The sequence below is a fragment of the Seriola lalandi genome, unplaced genomic scaffold (assembly GCF_002814215.2).
Source record: "Seriola lalandi dorsalis isolate HSWRI2012SDOR001 ecotype SW California unplaced genomic scaffold, Sedor1 jcf7180002054955, whole genome shotgun sequence".
NCBI classification, from domain to species: Eukaryota; Metazoa; Chordata; class Actinopteri; order Carangiformes; family Carangidae; genus Seriola; species Seriola lalandi.
In genome coordinates, this window is record NW_019525506.1 from 1,427,985 (window position 1) to 1,440,463 (window position 12,479).

At 39.0% G+C, this 12,479-nt stretch overlaps 1 protein-coding gene across 2 annotated transcripts in view; it reads left to right on the forward strand.

Annotated features, from left to right (window-relative positions):
* The window catches only part of grid2 (glutamate receptor, ionotropic, delta 2), a 467,345-nt gene that overhangs the window by 313,995 nt on the left and 140,871 nt on the right, over positions 1 to 12,479 (forward strand). For both annotated transcript variants that reach the window (XM_023395024.2, XM_087170650.1), the window contains exons 6-7: positions 2,856 to 3,029; positions 7,888 to 8,049. In XM_023395024.2, the coding sequence (XP_023250792.1) occupies positions 2,856 to 3,029; positions 7,888 to 8,049 (336 nt within the window). The remainder of the gene's footprint in view (positions 1 to 2,855; positions 3,030 to 7,887; positions 8,050 to 12,479) is intronic.

The window sequence follows — 12,479 nt, forward strand, 5'->3', positions numbered from 1 at the left end:
GGGGGGGGGGGGGGGGGGTAAATGGGGAGGAGCTGCGAAGTTGGGCAGAGGAGTAGGAGGAGCACAAAGGGTTAAACAATAAATAAGAAAGCAGCTTTTTTTTCAACTCATCTACAGATAAGAAGAGAGAAGGGGGATTTGGTGTCTCTAGGGGTGAGAAAGGAAGAAGGGTAGGGGTTGAAAAGAGGAAGAGTGGAGGACAAAGTATAGGGGTCATGTAAGAAGTGCCAAGAAGTGTTGGGGATGATGTATGTGTTTTTGCTTTTGACTGTCATCTTCAAATAAAACACTGAAGACGAGGATTTGGTGCTCTTGGGGAACGGATGGAAGGAGAGAGAGGTGATGGGTTGAGGTTGATGGGGAGGCCTCCAGACCAAAATTTCAAGCTTAGGGAGTAAACAACTCATGATTCACGCCAGAGCTGAGCTACAGGGTGCTCTGGGGGTTACGACCGGCCCAAAGCTTCTGGTTTCAGGTGGTTGGACACAGAATTTTGGGACACACTCTACTATCTTCAGGACTGAATGATTTTGTAGTTGATTGTTCAGCTTGAGGGAGAATTTTGACTAATAAGAATGGATTAACAATAATGCTACCTTTGTTCAAGTGCTGATTAGGACTGAATGATTAAATAGGTGATTGAAAACAAGGTGGATATAATGCTTAGGAGGTGATACATTTTCTCGAGCCATAATAAGGCAATCAGCAGTAATCTTTTCAAATAAAATGATTTGGTTTAATCTATATTAAGCAAAATTTCCTAGAGTTCAGAGGATGTCTAGGTTGTTCTTATTTTTTAATGTATTGATTGAGGAAGCCTGTGAAAAGTTGTCAGTAAGTGGCCTGACAGAATTTATGGGAGAAATGAAACTTAGTTCAAAAGTCATTTGATAAAATGAGGTGAATGTCAACTCTGCACGAGCACCTTCTCCCTCCTGGGACCCCTGTGTGGTGGTAAGTTGTATGTGAGAGCATGTGTGATTTAATGTGTTGCTTCGTGTGTGTGTGTGTGTGTGTGTGTGTGTGTGTCTCACATCCATTTAGTCTCACCTGTTAAAAGGCTAACAGCTTTTAGAGCACGACACCACTGAAAGTCATACTGGGTGAAGTCTGTCCCCAGAGAGACAAACTCCTGTTGAGAGGACAAATCTCAAAATGATCTTTTCCTTTTAAGTTTCAGTGTGTGTGTGTGTTTGTATGTCTGCGCATTGGTGCATCTATATTTGTTTGAGTCTGATCCTTTGAGTGCGGCACTCTGGATAATTCTTGCCTGCCGATGTGTCTTTGCATGCCCTTGACTGCCCACTGTGAATCTTAATTCTCTTTTGGCCCACAGATCTGCCTTTTTAGCAATTTTCAGCATTTTCTCTCTGTCCTGCGTCTTTTTTTGTTGGCTTTGTAATTCTGTCTCCTTCAGGGTTTTTGTGTAGGCAACTGTTTGGGATTTTTGCCACGTTTTAACCCCAAAAGCCAGCAAATAGATTCTTTACTTGGACTGTTTAGTAGATACTTCTGGGTACAGGACATTCATACAAGGTGAAACCTGTGACTTACTGTATTTCAAGAAAATTACATCAAATGTGACAAGGCAAAATACTGAGCAAAACATTGTATAAGTGTGATCTTTGAAATCAGTCGTCTTTGAATTTATTACTATTACTTATTTAAAATAATCAAAAGAGCATCAGTTTGATTTCAGAAGTAAATGTATGTTTGTGCATAGAGTTAGGGCCATATACCAGCCTAATGCAGATGAGTACACGTGAAAACTGCTGGCTCTAATCACCATTGATCACATCCCCTGAGGACACACAGGTCTTAATGAACGTTAATTACATTCATATAAAATCCATTGGGATTAGTCAATGAAGCAGTGGTACCTATAATATTACCCTTCTCTAATATGAAGTGTGTGTGATGGCTTGTTTATGTGTGTGCATGGTCTCCAGGCAGAGTCCCATCCATCCTGTCAAGCAGGCTGCAATGTGCAAATTAAACAGAATCGCAAGGGTCTTTTTGCACGATCAAAAGGCTTAAAAACAATCTCATGGAAACATATGCACACATACACACAGATTTACACTTAAACTGGCGTGTGCACACAAGACACACTCGAACACACACCACCAACGACAGCTGCTGCACACATAGACAAAGAAAGCAAAGGCTGTCTCAGTTGGTGGCAGTGTTACCTCCACCAGGGACGATAAACGTCAGCTCTCATCTCGTCACCACATGACCCTCTGCACTCGCAGAGGATGGATGGAGATCTGCGGATGGAGAGAGGGAGAGAGAGATTGTGTCCAAGGGCTAAAATTAGCAATGATTCCTCCCCCAAGGTTTTGCAAGGACATGCAGAGTACGTGCAAACACACATGTATGTACACACAACAAGCACACACAAATACGCATTCACTCAGACACACACAGACACATTTTTTTACCCTTCTCTCTCCCTCCTCCTTTCTGCTGACATGTACCTTTCATATCAAATAACTATTTTTGCAGATGATGTAGGTGGTTTTTCACAGCTCAGTGTGGTGATAATGGGAAAGGTAGAGCATATAAAACAAGAACTAAACTGTTTAATGTCGCACACTGTATCTTTTGGATATGAATTAGAAAAGTTTTATTTTTACAGGCACTTTTATGGACAAGTATCCAACTAAGTTTTTTGTTACATTATTTGTTGTGGTGACTGTCCTTTGTATTTTTCTTGTCCAAAATGTTCTGCAACAAAATGTTACATCATGGATTTGCTGATACTGTTTTTCTCATGTTATTTATTCCCCGCTCTCTCCATCATTCCTCCACATATCCCCACCACCCTCCTTCTCCTCTTCCCACTCTCTCAGGAGATCTCGGACTACGACTTGCAGGAGTTAGTTATGAAGTCGATCGGTCGGCTGACGTTGGTGCGCCAGACATTCCCCATGCCCCAGAACACAACTCAGCGCTGTGTCAAACACAACCACCGGATTAACACTTCCCTCTGTGACCCTAAAAACCCCAAGGCTCAGCAGCTAGAGGTGAGTTGGTTTGGTGATTTTTCCGGAAGGCAGCTCAGTGATTTTCAACAAATTCAATAAAGATGGTGGGCTTATGTTCAAAACAGGTTTAAGGGTCATACTGAAAGTAACTGATTCTGTAGCTGGCAGCCACAAACAGTTGTGTGTGTATTTAATGGATCATAAAAGAGCGGTATGCCACAAGATTTTTCCCACACAAACAGTAGGCTGTGGAAGAAAGAATGTTGTAAAAAGTAAGTAGTAGTTAGGTAAAATGCACTCAAGGAACAGTAATTACACTCATTAAATTAGTTCAGTGTCAGAGCTGCAAATTGTTCCAGAACAAAAATCAACAAACTCTGTCTTTCAGTCTCTCTATCTCAGATCCACGTATCGTTCAATTAAGTGAGGATGTTTCTCGCTGCAATACATTCACAGAAAAAGCTGCTCAGTTGTCACTGAAAAGCTTCAGCCAATACCATCAGTGATGGCTAACTAGCCAAAGCTGCTGTGGGGAGTTGTTGTTATCCTGCTCTTTGGCACTTTGTCCCCTTGCAGGTTAATTAACTGGAGTGATGATCAGAAAAAGCGAATAAACTCAGTCTGAATCAAGACTACCAAAGAGCAAGACATCGTGAAATTAGGTTCAGTCCTCTCTTTTACTTGAAGCACAGTGGGAATACAGTCAGTGATGTCATTATTGGGCAACTTTGCTCCAATAAGAAAGAGCTCCACAGCATAGGGCCTCAGTGTAAATGACTTGCAGAATAAGGCTCATTTGAATGCAGCGACTCTTACTGATCTTTATTTGAGCCAGAATTAATTTCTAATAAATATCCGGTACTGTAGAAATGTTTGATTAGTGTTAAATGTGAGTCCAGTCTCATCATGCATTCTGAGGTGTTACACGGATCACAGTTATATACTGTACATGCACATGTTCTCAAATTTACCTAGGATTTTATTTTAACACTCCTCTTTGGGGTTTTATCCCTAAAATTTTCCAAACTCAACGTCAAGTATTTGAACGCTGCTCCAGTGCTCCATTTCTGTCTCTTAAAACACCTCTCTGTGTTTTAGCTTGACATTTCAACATTTCTCCTGTTCCAAAAGCCTCCTATTACATTAAGCACTATGATTTGACATTGTCACAGCAGGTGCCTGTGAGGGTTTTTACCTGAAACATTCATCATTTTGGGAAACGTTGGCTCACACCCTTGTATGTGTTTATCTTAGACCACACAATTCATCTTCAAGTATGGTCATGGAAAACACAGTAGCTTTTTTTTTTTTTTTCTGCTTTCACATTTCCTTATCTTTACTTTGTGTGTTTTTTTTTTGTTTTTTTTTAATATGTCCCCCAGGGTGGCAATATGTATGCAATTATTATCCCTTTTTGTGTGTATGTGAGTCATCAAGCTGCCATCAAATAGAGCGGAGGAGAGGGAACACACTCTTATTTATGTGTCAAGACAAAAATATGAAATTGAATTAATGTGCTGTTGATTTATGTGGATGCACAAGACCCTGGGGGAACACATTTGATGAAAGTTGGAAATACATTGAAAACAGAAACGTGGTATTAATGTTTATGTGGATATCTCCCTTTTAAGTTCTGTTTTAGACTTTCACCCACTATAATCAATCCATGGACGTAAGAGAGTATGGCTTTTTGCATTTCATGTTTATTTGGCTTTTAATTAAATAAAGTCAAATAATAAAATGAAAAAAAAATCAAAAACAAAAATGCCTAAAAGGTTAAAGTTAAATACATAAAAATGTTTATTAATTATATAAAAGGTTGATTGAAGCCTAGGGTTGGTTTGCGCCTTACTATAGAGTATGTAAAATACAGTGCCTTTGTAATGCAAACACATTGTTAACTCCTGGAGGCCCTGAAGCGTTGAATAATACACATAAATAAAGCTTACCTTGTGTGGCCTAATGTGAATCAAGTGCTTCTCAAGTGTAAAAAGCTATTATCAAGAATCAAGCCCTTCCAACATATTCATTATTTTTGTGGGTAGCGTCCAGTCATATGTGTTCATTCTACTGTGGAGGGCAGAGAGTGTGTGTGTGTGTGTGTGTGTGTGTGTGTGTGTGTGTGTGTGTGTGTGTGTATGACTCATTTCAGTCAAGGACAATGTGTTTTTGTGTATCTGACAGAGACCGTGAGAGTAAAGACTATTGTGCACGTACAGTTGAGACACACTTTGCTCATGTTCATTTCGACATCCTGTTTTTATGTGTGTGGGTGGGTGCGTGGTTGAATTGGCAAGAGATAGGAAACAAGGGATGGGAGAGAAAGACAGGGAGGGAGGGAGAGAGAGAGAGACAGAAGAAGCAGATCAGCTCAGCGGTCAGAGAGTGGCCCAGAAGCCCAATTTCACACTGCACTGAAGCACATCAACTCAGGCTGACCACACAAGCACGCACACACACTCACACATAATGCTCGCTTGGAGTGCAGAACCCACCGATCATTCAAGCTCCCCATGGAGCAGTAGTAGTTTCACTTTAATTTTCAGAGAAAAAGCAATAAGCGCAGAGACAGAGAGAAAGAATGATAGTCAGACAAAGACAGCAAGTGAAAGACTAAAACAAAACTGTGAAAGTCAAGATAGTTCACAAGTAAGTGAGAAAAAAAGTTAGACGTAAAATAAATTTGACACTACATTTTTTTTCTCTTGGACTGTCTGACTGTCAAACTATTTGACAAGTTACAAGGAACATAGTATATTTTATCTTCCTATCATCACTCATATCATTTTTTTAAGCAATGGAAAACCTTGACATGGCCACATTTCCACTTACATCTTAAAATAACGCATTGGGAAGAGAAGAATGATGAACCAAAGCAAACATCGCTGCAGAGAATGGCAATAAATTCAGCTGTCTACCGCTTCTATTTAAAATTGTATTTTTTAAACTTGAGTAACAGCATAGTTCCAAAAAAAACACACCCACTACAGTCATTTTTTATGTTTGGCCTTTTGAGTCCATGATTATTGGATATAATTTGCAAAAGGCAATATCTTGATTAGAGTGATCACATGGTGTGAAATATTTTCTAATACTTATGTTTACATGGATTTTTTTTAAATCACTCCACCGTAACCGCTACATGGAAATTTGTTCTTTGCTTTGTAAATACTGTATCTCCATTTGAGGTTAAAAGGACACGTAGAAAGAAAAAAAGGCCAAACCGAATGTGGAAAAAATGATATTACACGCCAAAGAGACCTCTGACATTGTGAATGTTTTTTTCTTACTCTGACCATGACCGTATGCTAATTAGGAGCATAAGAACAAGATATTTGTGTGTGATCGGTAATGTGATTCTTTTGTTTTGCTTAATGAGCATACTTTTCATAGAACTGGCACGCTTAAAAAATGCCACGCATTGTTGACCACATATCACGTGCTGGATCCTTTGAAGGATGTAGTCCACATACAGTAGTTGAGTCCAGTTACATCCCGGTGTGGCCTTGTCTTAGGTCCAGTTCGAGTGGTGAGTGACTGATGACCCCCTGAACACATTTTCCTGAAATACAACCTGGTCATGTGATCTTTCTTAGATTTACAGCCGGCAACAATCACCTAAATAACCTTTAAACAACTGACCAGTACACAGGTCTAAATTCAAACACAGTAAGACTGCATTTGGAGGAATTCTGTTCGAGTTCTAGCTCAGATCTGGAGACAGCTAATGGTACCTCTGGATGGATAAAGTATTTTCCCATTTATGTTAACATACTGTATTATAAAGTCTAATGTTGTGATAATTGGTGCTTTTTATGTGGCAGCATTGCAAAAGCAACATGCTGTTCAGCAGTACAATTGCAGTATTCTTATGTACTGAAATATTTTCTTGACATTTAACATTCTGTATCATTATAAAGCAGCCATCTTACCTTTTTATATCTGTTTTTCTATGTGTGAGTCTTATTGAATAAATTACCGTTAATAAATATTTGTTTTCATAGCAAAGATGCAATATGACCTTTATCGTTCACTGGAATTATTATTTATATACTACATACATACATTATACAGTACATTGTGTGTGTGTGTGTGTGTGTGTGTTTGTGGTCAGTATCTGTAATTGTAGGGCCGATTTCTTTTTGATATATGAAAGGCATTGTTAGTGAGATAATGGCTTTTGCTTCTATGACATCATTGTGTTTGTATGTGTGTTAATGTGAATAGATATACATCATCTGCATGTGCGCTTATGTGTGTGCATTGAATCATGCCGGTTTTAGTCAATCTGTTTATTATATTCTCATTAACATGGAGACAAGAGGCTCAGTAGATCACACAGCGATCGATCACAGACTGAATAAACTGCTCTCCTTCTCTCACTTTGTTCTGTGGTGCCAAAGGTCTATCAATACATTTTAATTCATGCCATCCTTAAAGCCTTTCTTCTGTGTGAGTGTGTGTCTGAAGGTATCAGGTACAGAAAACATACTGCGTATTATCGGTTCACAGAGAGCCGAACAGATGGAGAAGAGAAAGAGAGAAGCAAAACTAAACAGTCAGTGCTTATAGATGTATAAGTAAAGCACTTAACTTTGATAGCATTTCAGCATGACAAGGTGGCCTATTTCTCCCACTTACTTCTAATGTCTGCTCGCGTGTATTGGTCCGTTCTTTCCTAGCTTCATTACTGAAAGAGAAATAAGAAACATCTAAATGGAAGCACTTGAAAGTACGAAGGACCTCATAATTGTGTTGTTTTCTTGTGACAAATTGTATCACAGCAATGTGGAAAAAATACCTTCGGCAAAAGTGAATCGTCTGCACTTATCCTGTTGCTATCTCATTTTTTTTTTCCTTTCTCTGTCTGCCTTTTCTGTCATTTCTTTCTCTGTAGATCTCCAACCGCTACATCTATGATACTGTGTTGCTGCTGGCCAATACCTTTCACAGAAAACTGGAGGATAGGAAGTGGCACAGCATGGCGAGTCTGAGCTGCATCAGGAAGAACTCCAAACCGTGGCAGGGAGGCAAGAGCATGCTGGATACTGTCAAAAAGGTATGAAAATGCAGATAAACAAGCGCATTCTTTTTTTTCCTTCAAGTCTAAAAGGAAGCTGTTCAACTACGTATGCAAGCATGCATACTGGACTGCTGTCACTCGTCACTCATACAAAATCATTTAGAATTTTATCATGACTATGACCATTAGTGACATAAAGTACAATTCAGTTACACATTATAATACAAAACATCCTGAAAAAGCAAGGCCTTCATGTTGAACAGTTGTATGCAATTGTGCCCTACATTTTTTGTTGTTGTCATGTAATTCCCTAGACTGTCAGCTGTCTTTAAGTAAAGATTGTTGTGGATAGATAATAGATAATAATTTGTGTATATGTCCTGATTATCTCCATGAACAGGGATATGCAGGCATGTAATAGAAATACTGTATGTGAATGACTAGAGCACTGGAAAACACCTCTCTTCATTCTCTTCTAATTAAATTAAATTAAAGTTTATTTTTTATTGTGCCAAATCGTTAGATACATTATTTCAAGGCTCTTTACAGGGTAAGGTCGAGAGAGAAACCCAACAGTTCCCACAATGAGCAAGCACTTGGCAACAGCAGAGAGGGAAGTCCCTTTAATTAGACCATAATTACTCTAGATTGACAAAAATCATCTCAGATAAAAACTATATTACTATAAAACTTAACCAAGAATATTATTCACTACTATAAGAAGATGATTATTATAATCATTTATCATGCAGATTACGTTCTAATTTACATTTGTGTATTTATTACATGAATATAAAGTAATGAAATGGGCAGTTTTGCTATTTACTGATTTAAAGATTAAAATAATATAAACTGTGCCCTGGCCCTCTCCTGCTCCTAGTCTGAATGAAGGTGAATGAGGTGAGAAGAGGTGAAAGCATTACACTCCACTCATGTAACAAACCTGCTGCTGCGAGAGCGGTAGATCACTGTAATCACTGTGATCACCATCATCAACAGTAAGACGCACTCACTGTAACTGTGATCACTGGTAGTGGTTTCCACTGCATTGTGTTCTGAAACATCGTATATGGTCTTAAACAAAAAGTCCGGACCAGAATATTGCTCAACCAGCAAACACTTGCAACAAGTCTGTTTTAAAAAGTAAAATAAACAGTATAAGAGCTCAAATCTGATTGACGCTATACAATCCACAGTGAAATCCTTCCCATTCCCAGATTTATCTTTGAAATGTCGTTGATATCTCAGTTACCCAAAGTCACATACATCTAATTTCAGTTCGTGGACCGTCCATCTGTTTCATCAATCTCCTGCGGCACTCTACCGCTGAGCGAAGCTTCAAGGTGTGTGCATGCCAGAATGAAAATAGCTCATAAATACGTGAAAAAGAGAGAGTTATTCTAAAAAGTATTCTCAATGTATCTGCCAAAAATCAAGTCTTGACTCACAGCAGAAGACAACTTTGTGTGAGTTTCAGTTTGGAGCTGAGGCTTGATTACTACAGTTGAAAGCAAGAGCATATGCCCATCCCCTAACCCAACTACAACATACAAGTACAGTTTCAGATTTTTTCCTATTTATAGATATGTCTCATGTATCTTTTAGCAGCGGGAAAAAGCATTTTTCGCACTTCATTTAGGGAGCATGTATTTCCATTTCAAGACGTTGTGCTCATTACATGAAATTGTGGAGACCAGGCACTATTGTTCCTTGGCTGAGACACTCTAGTTGAAACAGCAAGATGCAATCACTGCTAAATTCATTTATGCATTGCCATCTCTTGGTATAACTAAAATTCCCTCCAGGCATGAAGAGTGACATGGAGGAGGCTCTAAATAAGTCTAGAGTTTTTGTATTGTTCATGTCCCATGAAAATCCAATTTTGTTCATTATTTCAAGAGAAAGTTTCCAAGCTCCTACCTGCACTCGGTAGACTTTATGACCCAAGTGCTCATGAATTCAATGGATTGCATACCTTTCAAAGAACACATGCGTCAATCAGCAAGTTTTCCTCAGTTCCTCAACAGTTGACTTTTGGGAGCTAGAGGTTTTCATCCTGCAGCTGTGATTTTTATGAATCTCTGCATTTCACCTTGTGTTTAGACTGGGGTTTGGCAACACTTTCATCACTGTTAAATCCAATTGGATCAATGCCCTCTGTTTTGATATCAATAAAAAAAAAAAAAAAACTACTCCAGGGATGGCAGTTTGACTGAATGATGAAGCCAAGTGAAATGCTAATTTAGGATTAGTGTCAGACAATAATAAATGCAGCGCAATGGCTTTCATATCTATCTCTGCATTTCACCTTGAGATCAGGCTGGGGTTTGGCAACACTTTCATCAGCCAGCCCCGGCTGTTAAAGCGACCCTGATGGCTGTCTCAACAGAGCTGTGTTAAAGACCCCTAAGCAGTAATAGAGTTGAGTTCAACAGCCTGGCATCAGTTCCATTTTCCAGTGTATCAGCAGTGTGCTTTACTTACTGTGGGTGCCTGTGTGTTTAATCAGCGTTTTGGTATGTGGGGCCATTATGGTAATGATTAATACTAATTTGCAGCTGTTAATGAGGAGTTCTGTTGATGTTGTTTGGTGTTCACTGACAAATTTGGAGGGGGGATAAAATGCAGCAGGTGAAAGTGCTGTTGCACTGATCTTCAAAGTTTGATGTGTGCACTGTGTTTGATCTGCACTACCTTGTCATTGGCAGTCTCAGTGACTCAAGCAGTTAGGTTTAGGATTCTTTAAAATTTTATTGACTGCTTTTAAGGCTCAGTAAGTCCTATGATGCAGCCCAACATCCTCAGCCAGGGCCCATGAGCTTAGGCTTAACTTTTCCAAATTTATTATTGCTGTTATTATAAAACACGGGCTCGTTTGCTTTCATCTTATTTTTAAGAAGCTTTCCTATGTGGAATCATTTATGAGGTCCTGGTTAAGATTAGGATTAGGGTTTGGGTTAGGCTGTCCGCAATGAATGGAAGTCAGTGTAATGTCCTAACAATGATATCTGTGTAAACGTGTGTATGTGTGTGTGGTCATCCGAGGGGAATAAAATAATTAGATATGGTAACAATATACTTGTGTCAATTTAGATTAATTAACCAGAGAGCATATTACCATAATTTATGAACCACATCATATAGTTTATTAGGTCGTTCTAGCTAAACTAATGCGCCCTAATAAAACAGTCTAGCAATAAGTCCCACTTTCATGGCAGTAATAATGTTTTTATTGACATTGTTTTAGAAAGGTGTTGATTCAACTTTATAATCATTTTTACCCATCCTATTTGGTCTATTCTTAATTAAACATTCTTATTTTTTTATTTGTTGATACTATTCTTACTACTTCAAATGATTACTATGTGTCCCAAGAATAAAAACGACTGTTCATTTGCACTTTATTTGCTCTTGTAAGTTATTTGCTGAGTTGCTGTCTCTATTAAAGTAGCTTAACAAATGATAATCTATATGGCAGAAAAGCATGAAAGAAATGTAACTTTACATTACTTAATATTATTTATCATGTTGTGTCAACAAATGGGTCATATCTGAATAATGATGGGAAATGTACTACAGTAAATATAATGATTTACAGGTGTTAATGCTGAGGGTAAGATGCAAGTCTAAATCTTTGAAAAAGTGTAATCACTGCAGATTTAGGGTGCCGGTGTCTGTGCAAGTGTCCATGTGACTAGGCATAACGCAGATGCACACACACACACACACACACACACACACACACACACACACACACACACAGAGAGAGGATGAATCATATTAAGGAGGATAACACCTCTCCTTCCCTGAAGCAGCTGCAGTGTCACTTTTACTGACAGGTTACATTACTGGGAGGCAGGGAAAAGGTTGGGTCTGACACCCTGTGTGTGTGTGTGTGTGTGTGTGCGTGCGTGCGTGCGTGCGTGCGTGCGTGCGTGCGTGCCTGTCTGTCCGTCTGTCTGTCCGTCTGGATATTTTTTTGACTAAAACTATATCTCCACCCGGGACATCAAACTCCCCACTTCAAAAAATGTTCAATGGCCCCAACCAGACTATTCTTTCATCAGCCTGATACTTACTGCACACATCTCTGCGTACTGTTGATATTCCCCTAACGTCTTATGTCTTGGATACAGAAAAATGCAAGTAGGGCTGGGCGATAAAACGATAGCAGTAATTATCGTGAAATTATTTTCCTTGACCGAAATATTAAAAATGTTTGATATAATTAATTTCCATGCTTATAGCACACCCACAAATGAATCACAGACTGCCAATCATGTCACAGGAATAGAGGTTTGCATTGCACAAGTTAGGATGCACATTGAGAGGTATAAACACCAGCACGTGATATTATTTACAGATGCACGCAGTGACTGACGGGCTTGAAGTTGGAGAGGAGTAAGCAAATAAGGCGAAATGAGCGACATCGCAGAAAAAGCAGATAACAGCTCGGAGGATAAAGA